Raw genomic sequence first — 24,931 nt, 5'->3', positions numbered from 1 at the left:
CCAGGAAGCACAGAGAACTCCCATTAGAGTCCACAAAAACCAACCATCAACAAGGCATATCATAGTCAAATTCACAAAATACTCAGGCAAGGAGAGAATCATGAAAGCAGCAAGGGAAGAAAAGTCCCTAACCTACAAGGGAAGACAGATCAGGTTTGCAGCAGACCTATCCACAGAAACTTGGCAGACCAGAAAGGAGTGGCAGGATATATTCAGTGTGCTGAATCAGAAAAATATGCAGCCAAGAATTCTTCATCCAGCAAGGCTGTCATTCAAAATAGAAAGAGAGATAAAAAGTTTCCCACACAAACAAAAATTAAAGGAGTTTGTGACCACTAAACCAGCCCTGAAAGAAATTTTAAGGGGGACTCCCTGAGGGGAGAAAAGATGAAAAAATATATATAAATAAATAAATAAATAAATAAATAAATAAATAAATAAATACCAAAAGCAACAAAAAATTAGAAAGGACCAGAGAACACCACCAGAAACTCCAACTCTACAAGCATCATAATGGCAATAAATTCATATCTTTCAGTACTCACTCTAAACATCAATGGACTCAATGCTCCAATCAAAAGACATAGGGTAACACAATGGATACGAAAACAAGATCCATCTATATGCTGTTTACAAGAGATCCACTTTAGACCTAAAGACACCTACAAATTGAAAATAAGGGGATGGAGAACCATCTATCATGCTAATGGTCAACAAAAGAAAGCCAGAGTAGCCATACTTATATCAGACAATCCAGACTTTAAAATAAAGACTGTATCAAGAGATGCAGAAGGGCATTATATCATAATCAAGGGGTCTATAGACCAAGAAGACCTAACAATTGTAAACATTTATGCGCCAAATGTGGGAGATAATCAATTAATCACAAACATAAAGAAACTCATAAATAGTAATACCATAATAGTAGGAGACTTCAACACCCCACTCACAGCAATTGACAGATCATCTAATCAAAAAATCAACAAGGAAACAATGGCTTTGAATGACACATTGGACCAGATGGACTTAACAGATATATTCAGAACATTTCATCCTAAAGCAGCAGAATATACATTCTTCTCCAGTGCACATGTAACGTTCTCCAGAATAGACCATATACTGGGACACAAATCAGCCCTAAGTAAGTACAAAAAGATTGAGATCATACCGTGCATATTTTCAGACCACAGTGCTATGAAACTCGAAATCAACCACAAGAAAAAATTTGGAAAGGTAACAAATACCGGAAGACTGAAGAACATCCTACTAAAGAATGAATGGGCTAACCAAGCAGTTAAAAAAGAAATTTAAAAGTATATGGAAGTCAATGAAAACGACAGCACCACAACCCAAAACATGTGGGGTGCAGCAAAGGCGGTCATAAGAGGAAAGTATATATCCAGGCCTTCCTAAAGAAGGAAGAAAAGTCTCAGATACACAACCTAACCTTACAACTTGAAAAGCTTGAAAAAGAACAGCAAATAAAGCCCAAAACCAGCAGAAGACAGGAAATAATAAAGATTAGAGCAGAAATTAATGCTATTGAAACCAAAAAAAACAGTAGAACAGATCAATGAAACCAGAAGCTGGTTCTTTGAAAGAATTAACAAAATTGATAAACCACTAGCCAGTTTGATCAAGAAGAAAAAGAAAAGGACCCAAATAAGTAAAATCAAGAATGAAAGAGGAGAAATCACAACCAACACAACAGAAATAAAAACAATAATAAGAGAATATTATGAGCAATTATATGCCAATAAAATGGGCAATCTGGAAGAAATGGACAAATTCCTAGAAATATATACACTACCAAGACTGAAACAGGAAGAAATAGAAAATTTGAACAGACCCATAACCAGTAAGGAAATTGAATTAGTAATAAAAAATCTGCCAAAACACAAGAGTCCAGGGCCAGATGCCTTTCCAGGGGAATTCTACCGAACATTCAAGGAAGAGTTAACACCTATTCTCTTGAAACTGTTCCAAAAAATAGAAATGGAAGGAAAACTTCCAAACTCTATGAAGCCAGCATTACCTCGATTCCAAAACCAGACAGAGACCCCACTAAAAAGGAGAACTATAGACCAATTTCCCTGATGAGCATGGATGCAAAAATCCTCAACAAGATATTAGCCGACTGGATCCAACAATACATCAAAAAAATTATTCAACACGACCAAGTGGGATTTATACCTGGGATGCAGGGCTGGTTCAATATCCACAAAACAATTAACGTGATTCATCACATCAATAAAAGAAAGGACAAGAACCATATGATCCTCTCAATAGACACAGAGAAAGCCTTTGACAAAATACAGCATCCTTTCTTGATAAAAACCCTCAAGAAAGTAGGGATAGAAGGATCATACCTTGAGATGGTAAAAGCCATATACGAGTGACCCAACACTAATATCATCCTCAATGGGGAAAAACTGAGAGCTTTCCTCCTAAGGTCAGGAAAAAGACAGGGCTGTCCACTCTCTCCAGTTATTCAACATAGTATTGGAAGTCTTAGCCTCTGCAATCAGACAACACAAACTAATAAAAGGCATCCAAATCAGCCAGGAGGAGGTCAAACTTTCACTCTTCACAGACAACATGATACTCTATATGGAAAACCCTAAAGATTCCACCAAAAAACTGCTAGGACTGATTCATGAATTCAGCACAGTTGCAGGATATAAAATCAATGCACAGAAAGCGGTTGCATTCCTATACACCAACAATGAAGCGACAGAAAGAGAAATCAAGGAATCGATCCCATTTACAGTTGCACCAAAACCCATAAAATACCTAGGAATAAATCTAACCAAAAGGTGAAAAATCTATACACTGAAAACTATAGAAAGCTTATGAAAGAAATTGAAGAAGACACAAAGAAATGGAAAAAGATTCCATGCTCCTGGATAGGAAGAAAAAATATTGCTAAAATGTCGATACTATCCAAAGCAATCTACATATTCAATGTGATCCCTATCAAAGTAACACCAGCATTCTTCACAGAGCTAGAACAAATAATCCTAAAATTTGTATGGAACCAGAAAAGACCCCGAATAGCCAAAGCAATCTTGAAAAAGAAAACCAAAGCAGGAGGCATCACAATCTCGGACTTCAAGCTATACTACAAAATTGTAATCATCAAGACAGTATGGTACTGGCACAAGAAGAGACACTCAGATCAATGGAACAGAATAGAGAACCCAGAAATGGACCCACAAACATACGGCCAACTAATCTTTGACAAAGCAGGAAAGAATATCCAATGGAATAAAAACAGTCTCAACAGCAAGTGGTGCTGGGAAAACTGGACAGCAACATGCAGAAGAATGAACCTGAACCACTTTCTTACACCATACACAAAATGGATGAAAGACCTCAATGTAAGACAGGAGGCCATCAAAATCCTCGAGGAGAAAGCAGGCAAAAACCTCTTTGATCTTGGTCGCAGCAATTTCTTACTCAACACATCTCCAGAGGCAAGGGAAACAAAAGCAAAAATGAACTACTGGGACCTCATCAAAATAAAAAGCTTCTGCACAGCAAAGGAAACAATCAGCAAAACTAAAAGGCAACCGACAGAATGGGAGAAGGTATTTGCAAATGACATATCAGATAAAGGGTTAGTATCCAAAATCTACAAAGAACTTATCAAACTCAACACCCAAAAAACAAATAATCCAGTGAAGAAATGGGCAAAAGACATGAGTAGACACTTCTCCAAAGAAGACATCCAGATGGCCAACCGACACGTGAAAATATGCTCAACATCACTCACCATCAGGGAAATACAAATCAAAACCACAATGAGATACCACTTGACACCTGTCAGAATGGCTAACATTAACACCTCCGGCAACAACAGATGTTGGCAAGGATGCGGAGAAAGAGGATCTCTTTTGCATTGTTGGTGGGAATGCAAGCTGGTGCAGCCACTCTGGAAAACAGTATGGAGGTTCCTCAAAAAACCAAAAATAGAACTACCCTACGACCGAGCAATTGCACTACTAGGCATTTATCCAAGGGATACAGGTGTGCTGTTTCAAAGGGACACATGCCCCCCCATGTTTATAGCAGCACTATCAACAATGTCCAAAGTATGGAAAGAGTCCAAATGTCCATCAATGGATGAGTGGATAAAGAAGATGCAGCATATATGTACAATGGAGTATTACTCGGCAATCAAAAAGAATGAAATCTTGCCATTTGCAACTAGGTGGATGGAACTGGTGGGTATTATGCTAAGTGAAATTAGTCAGAGAAAGACAAAAATCATATGACTTCACTCATCTGCGGACTTTAAGAGACAAAACAGATGAACATAAGGGAAGGGAAACAAAAATAATATAAAAACAGGGAGGGGGACAAAATAGAAGAGACTCATAAATATGGAGAACAAACTGAGGGTTGCTGGAGGGGTTGTGGGAGGGGGGATGGGCTAAATGGGTAAGGGGCATTTAAGGAATCTACTCCTGAAATCATTGTTGCACTATGTGCTAACTTGGATGTAAATTTTAAAAAATAAAAAATAAAGTTAAATTACAAATAAATTAATTAATTTAATTTAAAAAATAAATAATAAAAGCAGACTGATTTAAAAAACTTTTTTTTCATTAAATAATTTTTGAATTTCATATTATGGCCAGGTAAAGAGATAGAGAACAATAGTTCTTTTTTTTTCTTTTTTAAAAAAAAATTTTTTTTAATGTTTATTTATTTTTGAGGCAGGTAGAGACAGAGCATGAACGGGGGAGGGTCAGAGAGAGAGGGAGAGACAGAATCTGAAACAGGCTCCAGGCTCTGAGCTGTTAGCACAGAGCCTGACGCGGGGCTCGAACTCACTGATCGCGAGATCATGACCTGAGCCAAAGTCGGACACTTAATCCACTGAGCCACCCAGGCGCCCCGAGAACAATAGTTCTAATCAGAAAACAGAACAAGTCAGAAAGCTCATTACGAGGAAGGGAAAGAAAAGCAAAAAGAGGAGCAAAAGAAACAGAAAGATGGAAGAAAAATATGACACAAAGCTATGGATTTAAGAGAAATGAGAAAAGAGAGGAAAGTACGAATAGTCAGGTTGAACCATATAAACTGGAGATCACTTAGGTACAACCTGAATAAGTTTTCTGAACATCCCATAAGCTCTGCAGCAAGGACTATTATTCACAGAGCAACAACATTTAGTAATCCATTAAGCTTTGAAGAAACAATCAGCATGCAATCTTTCACGCTATGATCAGAACAATAGTGCTTTACAGGATGAGACCCAAACAAGCAAGTAGACCCAAACAAGGCTGCAGCGTGCCTTGCTTCAGATCATGTGCCACACTGCAAAGCTGAAAAATAAAAACTTGTTGGCACCAAGTAAAAAAATTATTTTAATATTTTTTAATTCTTTTATGTTTATTTATTTTTGAGAGAAAGAGACAGAGACAGAAACAAAGCAAAGGGTCAAAGAGAGAGAGAGAGGGAGACACAATCTGAAACAAGCTCCAGGCTCTGAGCTGTCAGCACAGAGCCCGATGTGGGGCTCAAACTCACGAGCCATGAGATCACAACCTAAGCCGAAATTGGCGCTTAACCGACTGAGCCACCCAGGCACCCCCCAAGTAAAATTTTTTAATCACAAAGCACTAGTATCCTCTATGGTGAAAAACCCAGGCTGCTTTTATTTTGCACCTTGTCACTGGAGTGCTAGAAGGCTAAATTAGAAAAATTCATGCAACTTATGTTTGTGACTATCTTCCCTGTTACATTCTTAGTCATAACTGGCTAACTTTCCAAACTACTGAAAACAGGGTCCCTAAGCAAGAAGCCCAAATCCATGACTCAGCTCGATGGCTCTCACATGTTTTTCTCCACCACTGATTCACCTCCTGAACCAGGAGCTAAGAGGTAGGATAGCCCATGAAATTTAGGGTAGCACATAAGAGTGAACAGACAGTAAAGTATGCTACACAGAGAGCTCTAAACTTATCTAAAATCCACATCCAAAGTACTCAAACTACTAATTTAACCAAACAGCAAAAAAATAATAGCAGTCCCTGAATCAGAACACATTGAATATCTTGGGTTGAATGAAGACTGTACAAAACATTAAATAATTTGAAAGTGACAGAGTATAACTTTTATCCCAACACTACCTTTCTATCTGAGCAGCACTGATTAGGCCACTACTTCTTAATATAACCCAGAGTCTCCATCTTTTTTGACACGGGGAAAAAAAAAAACCATTCATTTTCTTCAATAATGGATATCACTAAGAGTTTAAAGTGAAGTAGCCAGTATCTGCAGAAGGTATACATGTGGGGACAAGACAAAGAAGAAACAAGGTATCACTCTAGATTTTATGCCCTTGGGATTCCCAGCAAATGCAGAATAGTAGTGTGCTGCATCAGCCAAATAAATGCATCCAATAAATGTTTATGGAAGGATGCACTATGGTGGAATCTTGGTATGTAAAATGAATTGTTAACCTCAATGCATTCACAATCTCATGGGAGAGATACACGTACCAGATTTGGGTGAGTGTTATGCTAAACTGTGGTGAAGATGCTAAACTAAGTACTAAGGAAACACAAAGTTGGGAAAAGGAAAAATTCTGACTAGTAGGATGGGAGAGTGGGGAAAGATGGAATCACGGAAGGCATCACAGATTGCAAGATGTCAGAACAGGGCATTACAGGATACATAGGAGTTTACTAAAGGGAAAAAAAATAGGGTATTACAGCTTACATAGGAGTTTACTAAAGGAAAAAAAAATAGGGCATTACAGGATACATAGGAGTTTACTAAAGAGAAAAAAAAGGAGCAGTTCCGTCAATGTGGGTCCAAAAAATGAACAGCCTTAAAAAGCAGGAAGATACAAAAATATACAATGTGTTTAGGAAGCCAAGAGCACGCTAATGTGGCTGAAGCAAGATAAGAGGGCTAATGGAAAGAGAAGAAGCTGAAAGAGTTAACACGGAGTCACAAAGCCAGGGCCTTAGATTGTATGACAAGAAGCAGAACTTCATTCTGAAAACAACAAGCAGACATTGATGGTTTTTTAATAAAGTGAGGGTGACAAGATCAGATCAATATCTTAGGAAGACAAATGTGGTGATGGTGTGAAAGCTTGATTATTGGGGAATGGAAACAAAATGATCAGGTACAAAATGACTACAAAAGGGAGTCTTTGAAATCATGAGATTTATTGATTATAAACCCTGACCCCCTCTCATCTTGGTATCATTGTTCTATGCACCGAAAAAAAAAAAAGCAAGAAAAAGGTAAACCCCTGAATAAAGTCTAAAATATTCTACAATTCAGTTTTCACTAATTTGACTAGTTTTCCCAATTTTTCTAAAGAAGAGATGATTCTTACATATATCTTTGTTGTAATCAGCATCTCTGGTTTCAAAATTTTATATCAATGTCACTAAAATTACTTTCATACTATTATCTCATGGCATGTAGTGAGGGGAAAAAACCTGTTAAACATCAGATTTGACCCAATAAAGTAATTGCCATAGGGTTTTCTTTTTTATCCTTACCATTACAAGTTCTTCCTGTAATTCACTGTAACTTTTTTCATTATACTGGAGTCTCTTTGAAAGGTCTATAATTGCTTTCTTCTGTTCCTCGATCTCTTCATTTAGTTTCTTGTTTTTGGAGAAATACTCTCTTTCTAATCTGAAAAGTTAAAGTGTCAGAGCAGATTTTTCAAATATGGTTTTATCAAGTCCTATTACATAGCTTTAACATGACTGGCAGATGTATTATCTATCATGTGTTTGTGCCAAAGGCTTTTAAAGGCCACCTCTCATTTTTCCGAACAGAAAGGATTGCATATCCTTAAATGAAAGACTTTAAAGGAATAATACCTTGCCCCTTTGTTAGCAGGTATTTTACTATGCCCAAGGTTATAAGCAAAATCAATTTGGTTAGCGTTGATTTGGTCTCACCATTATCTTTGATGAACAAAACCCACACACCACAGTTCAGTTAGCTCAGAAACTGCCTCAAGACAGAAAACAGTTCTATCAAACAATTTTCAGATTAAAATACAAAACTGGAAATGGAACAAATGCTTTATTCGTGAATGTCCTTGCAAGTGGAACTTAGTGTGATGGCATAGAAAATCCAAAAGAAAGAATCCTCAAAACACATTCATGTTCACGATTGAAACACATAGAATTCTTTGCTTTTCTTTCTTTTTCAAGTTTGTATTTAAATTCTCGTTAGTTAACACAGTGCAATATTAGTTTCAGGTGTAGGATATAGTAATTCATCACTTACAAACACAACACCTGGTGCTCAGCACAAGTGCCCTCCTTAATACCCATCACCCATTTAGCCCATCTTCCACCCACCTCCCTCCAGCAGCCTTCAGTTTGTTCTCTATAGTTACAAGTCTGTTTCTTGGTTTGCCTCTCTCTTTTTTTTCCCCTCTTCTCTTTTTTTATGTTCATCTGTTTTGTTTCTTAAATCCCACATATGAGTGAAATCATATGGTATATGTTTTTCTCTGAGTTATTTCACTTAGCATAATACTCTCTAGCTCCATCCACATCATTGCAAATGGCAAGATTTCATTCTTTTTGATGGCTGAGTAATATCCCACTATGTATGTGTTTGTGTGTGTAAATACACACACATATACAGCACCTCTTCTTTATCCATTCATCAGTCAATGGACATTTGGGCTCTTTCCATAATTTGGCTATTGTTGATAGTGCTGCTGCAAAAACTGTGGTGCTGGAACCCCTTCGAATCAGGATTTTTGTATACTTTGAGTAAATACCTAGTAGTGCAATTGCTGGATCATAGGGTAATTCTACTTTTAACTTTCTGAGTATCCTCCATACTGTTTTCCAGAGTGGCTGCATCAATTTGCATTCCCAGCAACAGTGCAAGAGGGTTCCCCTTTCTCTGCATCCTTGGCAACACCTATTGTTTCTTATGTTGCTAATTTTAGCCATTCTGACAGGTGTGAGGTGGTATCTCATCATGGTTTTGATTTGTATTTCCCTGATAATGAGTGATGTTGAGCATCTTTTCATGTGTCAGTTAACCATTTGGATGTTTTCTTTGGAAAAATATCCATTCATATCTTCTGCCCATTTGGGATTGTTTGTTGGGTGTTGAGTTTGATATGTTCTTTATGGATTTTGATACTAACCCTTTATCAGAGAAGTCATTTACAAATATCTTCTCCCATTACAAAGGTTGTCTTTTGGTTTTGTTGATTGTTTCCGTCACTTTGTAGAACATGTTTACCTTGGTGAAGTCCCAATAGTTTATTTTTGCTTTTGTTTCCCTTGCCTCAGAAGACCTATCCAGTAAGAAGTTGTTACAGATGATGTCAAAGAAGCCTGTGTTCTCCCCTAGGATGTTGATGATTTCCTGTCTCACATTTAGGTCTTTCATCCATTTTGAATTTATTTTTGTGTATGGTATAAGAAAGTGGTCCAGTTTCACTCTTTTGCAAGTTGCTGTCCACTTTACCCAACACCATTTGTTGAAGAGACTGTCTTTTTTTCATTGGATATTCTTTCCCGCTTTGTCGAAGATTGGTTGACCATATAGTTGTGGTTCCATTTCTGGATTTTCTATTCTGTTCCGTTGATCTATGTGTTTGTTTTTGTGTCGGTACCATACTGTCTTGATTGCTATAGCTTTGTAATATAAGTCTGAAATTGATGCTTCCAGCTTTGCTTTTCTTTTTCAAGACTGCTTTGGCTATTCAGAGTCTTTCATAGTTACATACAAATTTTAGGATTGTTTATTCTAGCTCTGTGAAAAATGTTAGTGGTATTTTGATAGGGATTGCATTAAATGCGTACATTGTTTTGGGTAGTATAGACATTTTAACAATATTTGTTCTTCCCATCCACAAGCATGAAATGTTTTTCCATTTTTTTGTGTCATCTTCAATTTCCTTCATCAGTATTTTATAGTTTTCAGAGTACAGATCTTTTACCTCTTCAGTTAGGTTTAATCCTAAGTATCTTATGATTTTTGGTGAGATTGTAAATGGGATCAATTTCTTTATTTCTCTTTCTGCTGTTTCATTATTGGAGTATAGAAATGCAACAGATTTCTGTATGTTGTTGATATTATATCCTGCAACTTTACTGAATTTGTGCATCAGTTCTAGCAATTTTTTGGCGGAGTCCTTGGGTTTTCTACATAGAGTATCATGTCATCTGAAAATAGTGAAAGTTTAACTTTTTCCTTGCCAATTTGGATGACTTTTATTTCTTTTTTGTTGTCTGATTGCTTAGGCTAGGACTTCCAGTACTATGTTAAAAAACTGGTGAAAGTGGACCTCACTACCTTGTTCTTTTTGTATTATTTTTTTTTATTTTTTAGTGTTTTATTTACTTTTGAGAGAGAGCCAGAGACAGAGAGAGAGAGTGAGCATGGGTGGGGGAGGGGCAGAAAGAGAGAGAGAGAGAGAGAGAGACAAAGAATCTGAAGCAGGCTTCAGGCTGTGAGCTATCAGCACAGAACCAGACATGGGGCTTGAACTCATGAACCATGAGATCATGACCTGAGCCAAAGTCAGACGCTTAGCTGACTGAGCCACCCAGGTGCCCCCTCCCTATCTTATCCTTAACCATGGAGGAAAAGCTCTCAGCTGTTTCCCCACTGAGAATGATATTAGTTGTGGGTATGCTATATATGGCTTCTATTACACTGAGGTATATTCCCTCAAAACCTACTTTTTGAGGGTTGGGGCACCTGGGTGGCTCAATCAGTTAAGCATCTGACTTCGGCTCAGGTCATGCTGACAGCTCAGAGCCTGGAGCCCACTTCAGATTCTGTGTCTCCCTCTCTCACTGCACCCCCCACCTCAAAAATAAATAAACATTAAAAAAGTTTTTTAAAAACCTACTTTGTTGAGGGTTTTTATCAAGAATGGATGTTATACTTTGTCAAATGCTTTTTCTGCATCTATTCAGAGGTTCTTATGGTTCTTATCCTCTCTTTCATTAATGTGGTGTCTTGATCGTGGCAAATGATTTTTTTAATGTACTGTTGGATTCAATTTGCGAGTATTTTGTTGAGAATTTTTATGCCCATATTCATCGCTGATATTGGCCTATAGTTCTCTTTTTTAGTGGAGTCTTTGGTTTTAGAATCAGAGTAATGCTGACCTCATAGAATAAGTTTGGAAGTTTTCCTTCCATTTCTATTTTTTGGAATAGTTTGAGAAGAATAGGTATTAAGTCTTCTTTGAATGTTTGGTAGAGGGGCGCCTGGGTGGCGCAGTCGGTTAAGCGTCCAACTCTGGATCTCGGCTCAGGTCATGATCTTGCAGTGTGAGTTTGAGCCCCGCATCAGGCTCTGCACTGTTAGTGCACAGCCTCCTTGGGATTCTGTCTCTCCCTCTCTCTCTGCCCCTCCCCGACTTGTGCACGCACGTTCGCTCTCTCTCTGTTTCGCTCCCTCTCTCAAAATAAATAAACTTAAATAAATAAATAAAGTTTGGTAGACAGGCAATTGAGTTTGGCTCAGACAACTGAGCAACCAGCTCCTGACTTTGGCTCAGGTCATGATCTCACGGTTCATGAGTTCGAGCCCCATGTCAGGCTCCACACTGACAGTGAGGAGCCTGCTTGGTATTCTCTCTCTCTCTCTCTGCCCCTCCTCTGCCCTCTCTCTCCCTCAATCTCTCCAAATAAATAAATAAAATTTTAAAATAAATAAATAAATACATAAATGTTTGACAGAATTCCCCTGTGGAGCCATCAGGCCCTGGACTTTTGTTTGCTAGAAGATTTTTGATTACCGATTCAATTTCTTTGCTGGTTATCAGTCTGTTCAATTTTTCTATTTCTTCCTGTTTCAGTCTTGGTAGTTGATATGTTTCTAGACATTTATTCATTTCTTCAAAATTGTCCAATTTGTTGGCATATAATTTTTCATAATATTCTCTTGTAATTGTATTTCTGTAATATTGATTGTTGATTTCTTTTTTCTCATTTGTGATTCTATTTGTTTGGGTCCTTTATCTTTTCTTTTTGATAAGTTTAGCTCAGGGTTATAAATTTTCTTAATTTTTTGAAAGAACCAGCTCCTGGTTTCATTGATCTGTTCTACTGGGTTTTTTTTTTTTTTCATTTCTATATCATTTATTTCTGCCCTATCGTCATTATTTGCCTTCATCTGCTGGCTGTGGGCTTCATTTACTGTTCTTTCTCCAGCCCGTTTAGGTGTAAGGTTAGGTTGTCTGTTTGAGATTTCTCTGGCTTCTTGAGGCAGACCTGTCTTGCTACACACTTCTGTCTTGGGACCACTCTTGCTGCATCCCAAAGGTTTTGGACCACTGTGTTTTCATTTTCATTTGTTTCCATGTATTTTCTTATTTCTTCTTTAATTTCCTGGTTGATCCATTCATCCTTTAGTAGGATGAATGTATTTGTGGTCTTCCCAGATTTTTTCTTGTGGTTGGCTTCAAGTTTCATAGAGTTGTGGTTGGAAAATATGCAATGGTATGATTTCAATCTTTTTGTACTTGCTGAGGCTTGATTTGTGACCTAGTATGGGATCTATTCTGGTGAAAGGGATGACAGTGACAGGGAGCCTAAAAAATAATTTGTTCAGAATGGAGAAGGTGGAGAGAAGAGTCCAGAATGGATGTCTCCTACAAGAAACTTAAAACAATAGAATTGCTGAGGTGTAGGAACATAATGAGAGATTTTCAGTCCTGTTAGAGAGTAATTTAAGAGTAATTCAGTAATTGGTGCATATAAACTAATCCAATTTAAAATGAGGCAATTACTAACTATTCCTTCATTTGATAATTGAGCAAATCTTTACTTAGCAGCTCTTAAGTGCCAGGCACTATTCTAGGCATTGGGAGATAGCAATGAACAAAACAAAGTTCCCATCCATGTAAGAGGAAAGACAATAAACAACAAAGAATATCATAAATTGTCCTATGAAGAGAAATAAAGATGAGTTACCAAAAAAAAAAAGTTACAGAAAAAAAAATACGCCAAAATATAACCCCACAGAAAGGATGAGAGGAGGGAAGGAATAAGTGTGCTGTGTGGGAGAAGGGGTACAATGGAGATAAGTAAGTGGGAGCCAACAGACCATCTGTAAAGGTGGAAATTGAAAACACGGCAGGATATGCATGTTATTCAGAAATATGAGGTTATATCAGAAGAAACAGAAATAAGAATTAAAAGCAGTATGGGGCACCTGGGTGGCTCAGTCAGTTAAGCATCTGACTTCGGCTCAGGTCATGATCTCACAGCTTGTGAGTTCGAGCCCTGTGTTGGGCTCTGTGCTGACAGCTCAGAGCCTCGAGCCTGCTTCGGATTCTGTGTCTCCTTCTCTCTCTGCCCCTCCACTGCTTGCACACTGTCTCTCTCTCTCTCTCTCTCTCTCAAAAATAAATAAAAACATTAAAAAAATTTTTATTGAAGAATTAAAAACAGTTGCTTCAAAGGAGTGGAAACTGGTAGTAGAGAGCAAGGGGTATGAAACTGCTGACCTTGAAGTACTATTTTACTTTTCAGACTACATACAAGATTTTGACAAAATCACAGTTTCAGTTAAAAGTTATTATTACTCAGCAAATATAAAATTAAATGCCTCTGTCATTTGGGGCTGAGTTCATGTTCAAACTAGGTCCACTGAAATGGGGGACACTCCTCACTGTCAGCAATGTAATGCACAACCCAAGAAATCATCGGTTCCTGGGCTTCTTGAAAAGCCCCACCAAGGGCAATGAGTTGGGCGGGAGTATAATGAAGGGAGCCCCATCTCTTTGAATTCCGAAGAAGGACTAGGACTTGGCAGGTGAAGGATTTAGGCAAGAAAGAGAAGGGAGAGGAAGGAAACCTATAGTTAAGATGCTTTCTTTCCTACTAGATTCCCAGGCTATTATTTTTTTAAAGAGCTCAGCTAAGTGGTGCTGGGGTGGCAGTCAGTTAGGCTTCTGACTCTTGGTTTCGGCTCAGGTTGTAATCTCACAGTTTGTGACATCAAGCCCCATCTCGGCCTCTGTGCTGACAGCACAGAGCCTGGAGGAGATTCTCTCTCTCCCTCTCTCTCTGCCATTCCCTGCTCACACACTCTCTCTCAAAATAAACATTTTTTAAAAATCTAGAAAAAATACAAATAAAAATAAAAGAGCTGAGCTAAGAACTTCACCACAGACTGTTTTAACAAATAACCATCTTTGGTCTTTTATCCACCATGTAAGTAATAATTCTGCTAATAAATTTTAATACTTTTGTTATTTTTATGCTTTTGGATGTTATATTTAGAAAAATAAGAAAGTTCCTAAATATGGAGTGTAATGAAATAGATAAACTGAGATTCAGCCCATCTAATATCATATCTTTGAACAGTGTTTTTTGGTAATTAATTAATTTTTTTTTTAATTTTCATCCAAGTTAGTTAGCATATGGTGCAATAATGATTTCAGGAGTAGAACCCAGTGATTCATCCCCTACAAATAACATCCAATGCTCATCCCAGCAAGTGTCTTGCTTAATGCGCCTTGCCCATTTAGACCATCCCTCCACCTAAAACCCCTCCAGCAACTCTCAGCCTGTTCTCTATATTTAAGAGTCTCTTATGTTTTGCCCCCCTCCCTGTTTTTATATATTTTTGTGTCACTTTCCTATGTTCATCCGTTTTATATCTTAAATTCCACGTATGAGTAAAGTCATATATTTGTCTTTCTCTGACTAATTTTGCTTAGCATAATACACTCTCGTCCCATCCACATTGTTGCAAAAGGCAAGATTTCACTCTTTTTGACTTCCAAGTAATACTCCACTGTATGTATATACCACATCTTCTTTATCCATTCATCTGTCAATGGACATTTGGGCTCTTTCCTTACTTTGGCTATTGTCAATAGTGCTGCTATAAACATTGGGATGCATGTGCCCTTTCAAAACAGCACTCCTCCTGGGGCGCCTGGGTGGCGCAGTCGGTTAAGCGTCCGACTTCAGCCAGGTCACGATCTCGCGGTCCGGGAGTTCGAGCCCCGCGTCAGGCTCTGGGCTGATGGCTCAGAGCCTGGAGCCTGCTTCTGGTTCTGTGTCTCCCTCTCTCTCTGCCCCTCCCCCGTTCATGCTCTGTCTCTCTCTGTCCCAAAAATAAATAAACGTTGAAAAAAAAAAAGAATTTTTAAAACAGCACTCCTGTATCCTTTGGATAAACACCTAGTAGTGCAATTGCTGGGTTGTAGGGTAGTTCTATTTTTAACTTTTGAGGAACCTCCATACTGTTTTTCAGAGTGGCTGCAGCAGTTTGCATTACGGCCAGCAGTACAAAAGGGTTCTTCTTTCTCCGCATCCTTGCCAACATCTGTCATTGCCTGAGTTGTTAATTTTAGCCATTCTGACTGGTATGAGGTGGTATCTCATTGTGGTTTTGATTTGTATTTCCCTGATGATGAGTGATGTGGAACATTTTTTCACGTGTCTGTTAGCCATCTGGATGTCTTCTTTGGAAAAATGTCTATTCATTTCTTTTGCCCATTTCTTCACTGGATTGTTTTTGGGGTGCTCAGTTTGATAAGCTCTCTATAGATTTTGGATACTAAACCTTTATCTGGTATGTCATTTGCAAATATCTTCTCCCATTCTGTCAAATGCCTTTTAGTTTTGCTGATTGTTTCCTTCGCTGTGCAGAAGCTTTTTATCTTCATGAGATCCCAATAGTTCATTTTTGTTTTTGTTTCCCTTGCCTCCAGGGACATGTTGAGTAAGAAGTTTCTGTGGCTGAGGTCAAAGAGGTTTTTGCCTGCTTTCTCCTCGAGGCTTTGGATGGCTTCCTGTCTTACATTTAGGTCTTTCATCCATTTTGAGTGTATTTTTGTGTATGGTGTAAGAAAGTGGTCCAGGTTCATTCCTCTGCATGTCGCTGTCCAGTTTTCCCAGCACCATTTGCTGAAGACACTGTCTTTTTTCCGTTGGATACTCTTTCCTGCTTCGTCAAAGATTAGTTGGCCATATGTTTGTGGGTCCATTTCTGGGTTCTCTTATTCTGTTCCATTGATCTATGTGTCTGTTTTTGTTCCAGTACCATACTGTCTTGATGATGACAGCTTTGTAATACATCTTGAAGTCCAGAATTGTGATGCCTCCAGCTATGGATTTCTTTTTCAGGATTGCTTTGGTTCTTTGGGGTCTTTCTAGTTCCATACAAATTTTATGATTGTTTATTCTAGCTCTATGAAGAATATTTGTGTTATTTTGATAGGGATTGCATTGAATATGTAGATTGCTTTGGGTAGTATCAACATTTTGACAAGATTTGTTCTTCCAGTCCATGAGCATGGGATATTTTTCCATTTTTTTGTGTTGTCTTCAATTTCTTTAATAAGCTTTTTATAGTTTTCAGTGTATAGATTTTTCACCTCTTTGGTTAGCTTTATTCCTAGGTATTTTATGATTTTTGGTGCAATTGTAAATGGGATCGATTCCTTGATTTCTCTTTCTGCTGCTTCATTAGTAGTGTATAGAAATGCAACCAGTTTTTGTGCATTGATTTCATGTCCTGCAACTTTGCTGAATTCATGGATCAGTTCTAGCATTTTTTTGGTGGAATCTTTTGGGTTTTCCATATAGAGTATCACCTCGTCTGCAAAGAGTGAAAGTCTGACCTCCTCTTGGCCAATTGGGATGCCTTTAATTTCTTTTTGTTGTCTGATTGCTGAGGCTAGGACTTGCAGTGCTATGTTGAATAACAGTGGCAAGAGTGGACATCCCTGTCGTGTTCCTGACCTAAGGGGGAAAGCTCAGTTTTTTCCCATTGAGGATGATATTAGCAGAGGGTCTTTCATATATGGCTTTTATGATCTCAAGGTATGATCCTTCTATCCCTACTTTCTTGAGGGTTTTTATCAAGAAAGGATGCTGTATTTTGTCAAAGGCTTTCTCTGCATCTATTGAGACGGTCATGTGCTTCTTGTCCTTTCTTTTATTAATGTGATGCATCACATTGACTGATTTGTGGATATTGAACCAGCCCTGTATCCCAGGTATAAATCCTACTTGATTTTAGTGAATAATTTTTTTAATATATTGTTGAATCCGGTTGGCTAGTATCTTGTTGAGAATTTTTGCATCTATGTTCATCAGGGAAATTGGTCTATAGTTCCCCTTTTTAGTGGGGTCTTTGGTTTTGGAATCAAGGTAATGCTGGCCTCGTAGAATAAGTTTGTAAGTTTTCCTTCCATTTCTATTTTTTGGACCAACTTCAAAAGAATAGGTGTTAATTCTTTTTTAAATGTTTGGTAGACTTCTCCTGGAAAGCCATCCGTCCCTGGCCTCTTGTTTTTTGGGAGATTTTTGATTACTAATTCAGTTTCTTTACTGGTTACAGGTTTGTTCAAATTTTCTATTTCTTCCTGTTTCAGTTTTGGTAGTTTATATATTTCTAGGAACCTGTCCATTTCTTCCTGAACAGTGTTGTTTTAATTTTAATTTAATTTTAGGGGCGCCTGGGTGGCTCAGTCAGTTAAGCATCCAACTTCAGCTCAAGTCATGGTCTCAGAGTTCATGAGTTTCAGCCCCGTGTCGGGGGGCCTACTTCAGACCCTCCATCTCCCTCTCTCTCTGCCCCTCCCTCTCTCTCCCAAAAATAAATAAACATTAAAAATTTTTCATTTAATTTCAAACTAGATGTAAAGTTACCATGATCTCCTTCCCCCTACCAATTCTAGGCAATCAGTTACCACAGCTAATAAAGACCTGGCATAAAAAAAACTCTAAAATGAAAAGATTATTTAAAAGCTTTAGTTTCATACTACAACTTATAGATGCAAAAAAAAAATTTATAATTAATAAAATTTGATTATAGAAATACAGAAGAGGGATCTATTCTATCTAAAATTCTATATACAATATATATATATATTTTTAAAGTAGCCTGTTATTGGTATCAAATTCTTCATTGAGATCTTTACAATATGTATGTAAAATATATATAAACACATATATATTCCACCTAAAATAATTTCATGCAGGAATGTTCACAGTTATGAAATGATTGACCAAAATCATAAATCCAAAATACACACACAAGATTTTTCTCCTGACCTAGACCTACCCGGGAAAAAAAAGAAGCTTAAGAACCTTAGGCAAAGTTCAGGCAGCATTTTCTCTACAAAATCTTTATCACCAGTTGTATCAGTTCTATCCAACAGGTAAAACAATGTCCTACCCCAAACTCCCTGGTCTCAAAGTTGTAAATTAAAGGTATCATTTACCAGGGTGCCTAAGCAGTTCAGTCAGTTAAGCGTCCAACTTTGGCTCAGGTCATGATCTCACGGTTCGTGGGTTCGAGCCCCCAAGTCGGGCTCAGTGCTGACAGCTCGGAGCCTGGAGCCTGCTTCAGATTCTGTGCCTCCCTCTCTCTCTCTGCCCTTCCCCTGCTCACGTTCTGTCTCTCTCTCTCTCTCTCAAAAATAAATAAACATTGGGGCGCCTGGGTGGCGCAGTCGGTTAGGCGTCCGACTTCAGCCAGGTCACGATCTCGCGGTCCACGAGTTCGAGCCCCGCGTCGGGCTCTGGGCTGATGGCTCAGAGCCTGGAGCCTGTTTCCAATTCTGTGTCTCCCTCTCTCTGCCCCTCCCCCGTTCATGCTCTGTCTCTCTGTCCCAAAAATGAATAAACGTTGAAAAAAAAAAAACTAAAAAAAAAATAAATAAATAAATAAATAAATAAACATTAAAAAAAAATTTTTTTAAGGTATCATTTACCTTAAAGACCTAAAATCTACCAAGTTTCCTTTTGAAATACATGATCCCAAACTTAGAGCTACTTTGAAAAATCAATATGTGAGAGTTCATGACTTTAAAACATTTTAAAGTATTTTTTAAATTAGATTCTGGGGGCGCCTGGGTGGCTCAGTCGGTTTAGTGACCGACTTCGGCTCAGGTCATGTTCTCGCGGTTGGTGAGTTCGAGCCCCGCGTAGGGCTCCGTGCTGACAGTTTGGAGCCTGGAGCCTGCCTTGGATTCTGTGTCTCCCTCTCTCTCTGCCCCTCCCCTGCTTGCACTCTGTCTTTCTCTCTCTCTAAAAAATAAACATTAAAATTTTTTTTTTAAAAAAAAGAAGATTCTGAAGACAAGTCAGAAGTACAAATAGACAATGAAATAGCTTAACCAATCATTCCTCATGCCGTATCATTCCCTGTAGTACCACAGATCATTGGAACGGAAGAGGCTGTCATGTTACATACAAAGAAAAGGAAGATGCGATGGAGAAGAGAAGTCACAGGAACGGAGTCACAGAAATGAGTAGTGGGCTTTAATTACTATTTAATATTCACTGTTTATTATTATAGCACAGTTATATAGAGACGAAGAACGGATAAGGGACACTGTGTTAAAGTACTTTGGATTGTTAGCTGGTGCTTAGTTGGAATATGTAACTAATATTTAGAATTGTTAGTTGATGCTTGTTGGAATACAAAATTTGAGTAAAATTTTTCAAGCACCAAAACACAAATAATAGCAGAACAAACCTAAAGAAAAAAATTGGCTTGGGGTATGATTAGAAAAGCACATAGATTAACATCCTGGAGCTTGGGGCACCTGGCTGGCTCAGTTAGTTGGTGGACCATGCAACTCTTGATTTAGGGTCCTGAGTGTGAGCTCCACATTGTCGGCAGTTTACTTTAAAGCTTTTTTTTAACGTTTATTTATTTTTGACAGAGAGAGAGACAGAGCATGAGCATGGGGAGGGGTAGAGAGAGAGGGAGACACAGAATCCGAAGCAAGCTCCAGGCTCTGAGCTGTCAGCACAGAGCCCGACGCGGGGCTCGAACTCACAGGCCGTGAGATCATGACCTGAGCTGAAGTCAGATGCTCAACTGACTGAGCCACCCAGGTGCCCCGAGTTTCCTTTAAAACAAAATATTGGAGCTTCATTGTTAGCAGGTCTTTTAAAATTCCACTAGTCCAACTTCTGCAGGATTCTCTTCTTCAATATCCATGACAAAGAATCTTCTACCTTCTGTTTTGAACCTCCCAAGACAGAGAACTCACTAGTTCCCCAAAGTAGCCTATTATTTCACTGGTGAAAGCTTTACTTGTTGGGAGTACAGTCTGGCTTCTTTCACTTGCAGGTTCTAATTATTATCTCAAAGCAACAGTTAAAATGTCTGCACTATATTCTATATAAAGGCCCTTCAAACATATTTATATATAAATGTGCAGATTCAAGCAATGGTTCAAAGGAAATACAGGAGGATAAGTCCTTAGAGTAACATTCACAGAAGGTCATCTAAGTCATCCCAGAGGAAGCAAAAACTTTCAGTTCAGAATTACTGGTTTAAAATATTATAAGCATTACCAATAACAGTAATCTCAAGTAAAGAATTTTAAATTTTTTCAACATCAGTTTTTTTAAGTCAGTCTTTCAAGTGCCATCTTTATGATTTTGCTATACCTGTAATAATTACTACTATTAAATAATGCTTTTCTCTAACTCATTTTTTATGTCAAATGAAGTATTTTAAGAGGAATCTTCATGTCATTGCTGTAAGTGGAAAATCATGATCTATTTGTCATATATAAACTAACATTAAAAATAAATACACAACTTTAATATACCAACCTATTATCATGTCATGTACCAATGGTGGTATGTATTTCACCATCTGGGGAGAAATGCTTTAAAACATCTACTATCAAGGGGAAAGTGGTGATGGGCATTGAGGAGGGCACTCGTTGGGATGCGCACTGGGTGTTGTATGGAAACCAATTTGTCAATAAATTATATTTTTAAAAATCTACTATCAACTTTTTTTTGGAAACATATTAAAGAATCATGAACTTTTAAAGCATCCTACAGAACATTCCAGATGAAAGGCTTTTGAACTGATAAAGGTAAAATCAGTAGGAATCAAAAAGATCCTGACTCTGCCACTTACTAGTTGTGTGTCCCCATCCTCATTAAGCCTCAATTTCCACATCTGTAAAACAGGGATAAAAAGAGAAGCTACCTCATGGGGTGTTATATAAATTAAATGAAATCATGCAATGCTAGACGCCAAGTGAGCCACAATGCATGCGAGCCACTAAGAGTGGTATTAGTCCTACTGCTATTATGCCCGTAGTTTGAGAAAATCTCAAACATTATCCATCTCCACATAGCCCTTTTCAGGTGGCCTAGAAATCAAGGTCTTTAAAGATACTGTATTACATCAGTAAATACAAAATACATTAACATATTTACTTTCTAGGGTAAAAATTGCATTTCTGAGACCACTTGGAATAGCCATGATACTTCAAAATCCAAAAAAGTAGAGAAGTATAGATCTGTTTTATGAAATCTTTTATCCGCAAACTAGCACTGACATCAATGAGAGCTACATCTAAAATACTACACATTCATACTTATGTAGGTTTCATAAACCCTTTACATTAATTTAAAGAATTTTACAGTAAAAGACTTACAAATTTAATTTTGCAAAGCTCTCTTGTGCATTATGCTTTTCTCGCTCATATGCACTTTCAACTTCTTTGAATTCACTCTTGATCATTTCCAAGTCAGCAACAGCTTCTGCCTGGCTGGCCTTCTCGACCTGCAAAGCTCCTTCAAGGTCTCGAATCCGTAACTACCAGATGTCAGAGAAGTAGTTAAAGCAAGGAAGGAAACGCTAGCGTCAGTCAAATTGAACAGCGTAATTTATCAGTAGCAGATCATCATTTACCGAAGCTTCTTCCTTTCTGCTTTGGTTTAAAAAGGAAAATAAACAAAAGACAGTGTATTCCCTTTCTGAACATGTTTAATGGAAGGAAGAGTGGAAGAAGAGTTAACTGTGCTATGGAAATGCCTAATCAAAGTGCCTAATTTCGACTTACAAATCCACGTTCAAAACTTTGTATGAAACATAATAAAATGAGTGGTTTTTGAAAACAAAAGCAAAGAATTCGTCCCCTCTTAAGAGAAACACCGTTACATTAACATCGTTAGAATCTCAATAAAGTTTTACTCCTAGAGGTTTCTTACTGTTGACGAGTAAAACTTTTATTACCGAATAATACTATTTGACTAAAATATTTGTAAATGTGGGATATCTAGGATTTGCCTCAAAGTGATATAGGGATGGGAGTAGACAGGGACAATAAATAAAAAACATGATTGGCCTGAGGTAAATCTTGAAGTGATGGCTACACAGGAAGCTCACTGTTCCATTCTACTTCTGCATATACTTGAAACTTTACATAATAAAACACTTTAAAAACTGGATTCCATGTAAACAATGACAGCAGAACAGAGGAACAAAGCAGTATATTCCCATAAAAGAAGAATATGCAGCAGTAAAAAAAAAAAAAAAGTTACAAAAAAACTTCTGAGGGGCACCTGGGTGGCTCAGTCAGTTAAGCATCTGACTTCGGCTCAGGTCATGATCTCCCAGTTCATGAGTTCGAGCCCCGCATCAGGTGAGCTCGAGCCCTGTTTCAGGTGAGCCCCACTTCTCTCTCTCTCTGCCCCTCGTTCACTTGCACCCTCTCTCTCTCTCTCTCAAAAAAAAAAAAGTTTTTGAAAAGGAAGTTCTCTGTGTGGTTCTCTATGTAGGGTTAACATATATCAATAAAGCAAAGTCCAGATAAAGTCTATATTTTGGGTAAATAAGTAGAAAAAATAAGAATAAGTAAGAGGCAATAGGGTAGATTGAAGGGAGACACAGGAGTGAAAGCAAGAGTTCTCATCCATTTAATATTGTTTTGATTTCTGAACTATGTTTTACCTTCTTCAGAAAATTAAGTTAAAAACAAAAATTAGAACGCTAAGTTCAAAAAAAGGGGGGTGGTAGAAAACGCTTTATACTAGATAGAAAATCGGCTTCAGAATCCTAAAGCTCACGTTTAAATTCTAGCTCTACAAATTAACTCAGGTGACCTCTGGCATATTACTAAACCTCCAAAAACCTGAGGTTCCTCACCTGTAAACAGTAAATCACCATCATCATCCTCATCAACAGACTATCTACAGAGTTGCTACAAAGATCTAATGAGAGAATATTTATGTAATATCAATATATACTTAATATCACATATGAATACATAATATTTGTTTAATAAATGTTTGAATAAATATTATTAAGCACTTAATATGTGCCAGGCAATGAGCTAGTGCTCAAGGTATTATATGATAGTCATGAAAATAGACAGTCTTAGTTCTTGAAGAGCTCCTAGTCTTTAGGAGAGGAGACACAAGAGAATATGTAAGTGGCTCCTGTCACAGAAACAGGCACAAAGGGCCATGAAATCAGAGAAAAGCTCTGAACAAGCCTCATGGGGACAGCAAAAGACAATCTGAGGTAAAAAAGATGAAGTCACCAAGAAATGAAGCCTAGGACAACATAAAAATGTTCTTAAATTAATCCATACAAAAAATAATCACCAGAATTATTATTTGTAATTATCCAAAAATATTTTGGAATAACTGAAACATTCTTACACTAACGTAAGGAAATAGAATAAATATGGAGATACAACCTGGTAATTTTTCAGATTCGGTCTTTTAAACTTTCTTTTTCTTTTTTTTTTTTTTTTTCAATTTTTTTTTTTAAGTTTATTTATTTTTGAGAGAGACAGAGCATGAGCAGGGGAGGGGCAAAGAGAAAGGGAGACACAGAATGAAGCAGGCTCCAGGCTCTGAGCTGTCAGCACGGAACCCGACACAGGGTTGGAACTCATGAACCCCAAGATCGTGACCTGAGCCAAAGTCGGAGACTTAACTGACTGAGCCACCCAGGCGCCCCTAAACTTTATTTTTCTCTGTTATTTTGTCTAAATCCAATGTTTACAAGTAAAATAATAAATGTGGACAACAGTTTCTTCTATCTGCATTGCTATCTCCTTTCAGAAAATAAGCACACTCAATCACAAAGGATAAATCAATCCAACTGAAAGAGAAGTAGTTTTCAAATTACTAATTGAGTCAACTCTCTGATTCTACTTTCTCATTTTTATGATATAGCATCTAAACAAACTTAACTACAGTTTATGATAAAATGGTGATTCATTACAACTATTTAGTAGTCTCATTTGTCTCATTTGCTTTTAAACTAATCTGAATTTTACTAGATGTACCTCACTGAAAATACTTGTCGGGATTTATAGATGTATATGGTTCAAATATAAACTTTGGCTTTTTTTCACAGTCAAAACCCTAAGTTAAATATGAAATATTAATGTATATAAGTAAAAACTATACATGTAATAATTATTTTTATAGCTATTAACTATATATACATCTAGGTATAAATTATAACTACAATGAAAAACTTAATTTCTGAATTGTGCTTCTTTCATAACTTAAAACTTTAGCCTTATTGCTTATTTTTGGGTGATTTAATCTTTTTTTTTTTAAAGAAAAGCTTAACTTGTACAAGTTTGCCTAAAATACAAACACTCAAATACATGGGCCTGAGAATTTTGCAGGTAAAGGAGGCATTTCATTAAAGATAAAAGTAAAAAAATAATTTATTATAAATTTCTTATGAGCTTAGTTACGCCCTATATTAAGACATGTTTAAGCAATAAGGTAAAACTTGGCAAGTTTTATTAATTAAAATTTAATATAAGGGAAAGTGTATGTCTTAAAAAAAAAATCCAAATTAAATTAAGGAACTTAGGGGCACCTGGCTCAGTCGGTAGAGCATACAACTCTTGATCTCAGGGTCATGAGTTCAAGCCCCACACTGGGTGTGGAGTCCACTTTAGAAACATTAAATTAAGGAATTTAGATTTCTGGAACTTTATGTGAGACTTGATTTATATACAACAAGCTATGGGCCAGACTTGGTCCATGCACAGTAGTTTGCCAACCCCCAGTTGGAATGCCTTCACTTCTCTTAGAAATTCCTTCTCATTCTAAAACCTAAAGGACACCTTCCTTTAGGATGCCTTCAATTAATTCCCCTCTCACATTTAATCTTTATTATGCCCCAT

The 24,931-nt window shown here is 37.4% G+C and overlaps 1 protein-coding gene across 1 annotated transcript in view; it reads right to left on the bottom strand.

Annotated features, from left to right (window-relative positions):
- Positions 1-24,931, bottom strand: part of CCDC171 (coiled-coil domain containing 171) — a 310,063-nt gene that overhangs the window by 221,935 nt on the left and 63,197 nt on the right. Inside the window, exons 9-10 of the mRNA XM_047064791.1 lie at positions 21,425-21,585; positions 7,533-7,671 (exon numbers count right to left, since the gene is read on the bottom strand). Coding sequence (XP_046920747.1) covers positions 7,533-7,671; positions 21,425-21,585 — 300 coding nt within the window. The remainder of the gene's footprint in view (positions 1-7,532; positions 7,672-21,424; positions 21,586-24,931) is intronic.

The sequence above is a fragment of the Lynx rufus genome, unplaced genomic scaffold, assembly GCF_022079265.1.
Source record: "Lynx rufus isolate CCGP_SWC_20201006 ecotype Redwood Valley unplaced genomic scaffold, mLynRuf1.p SCAF_10, whole genome shotgun sequence".
NCBI lineage: Eukaryota > Metazoa > Chordata > Mammalia > Carnivora > Felidae > Lynx > Lynx rufus.
The sequence above is the reverse complement of the archived record's forward strand: the minus strand, read 5'-3'. Positions and strand labels throughout refer to the sequence as shown.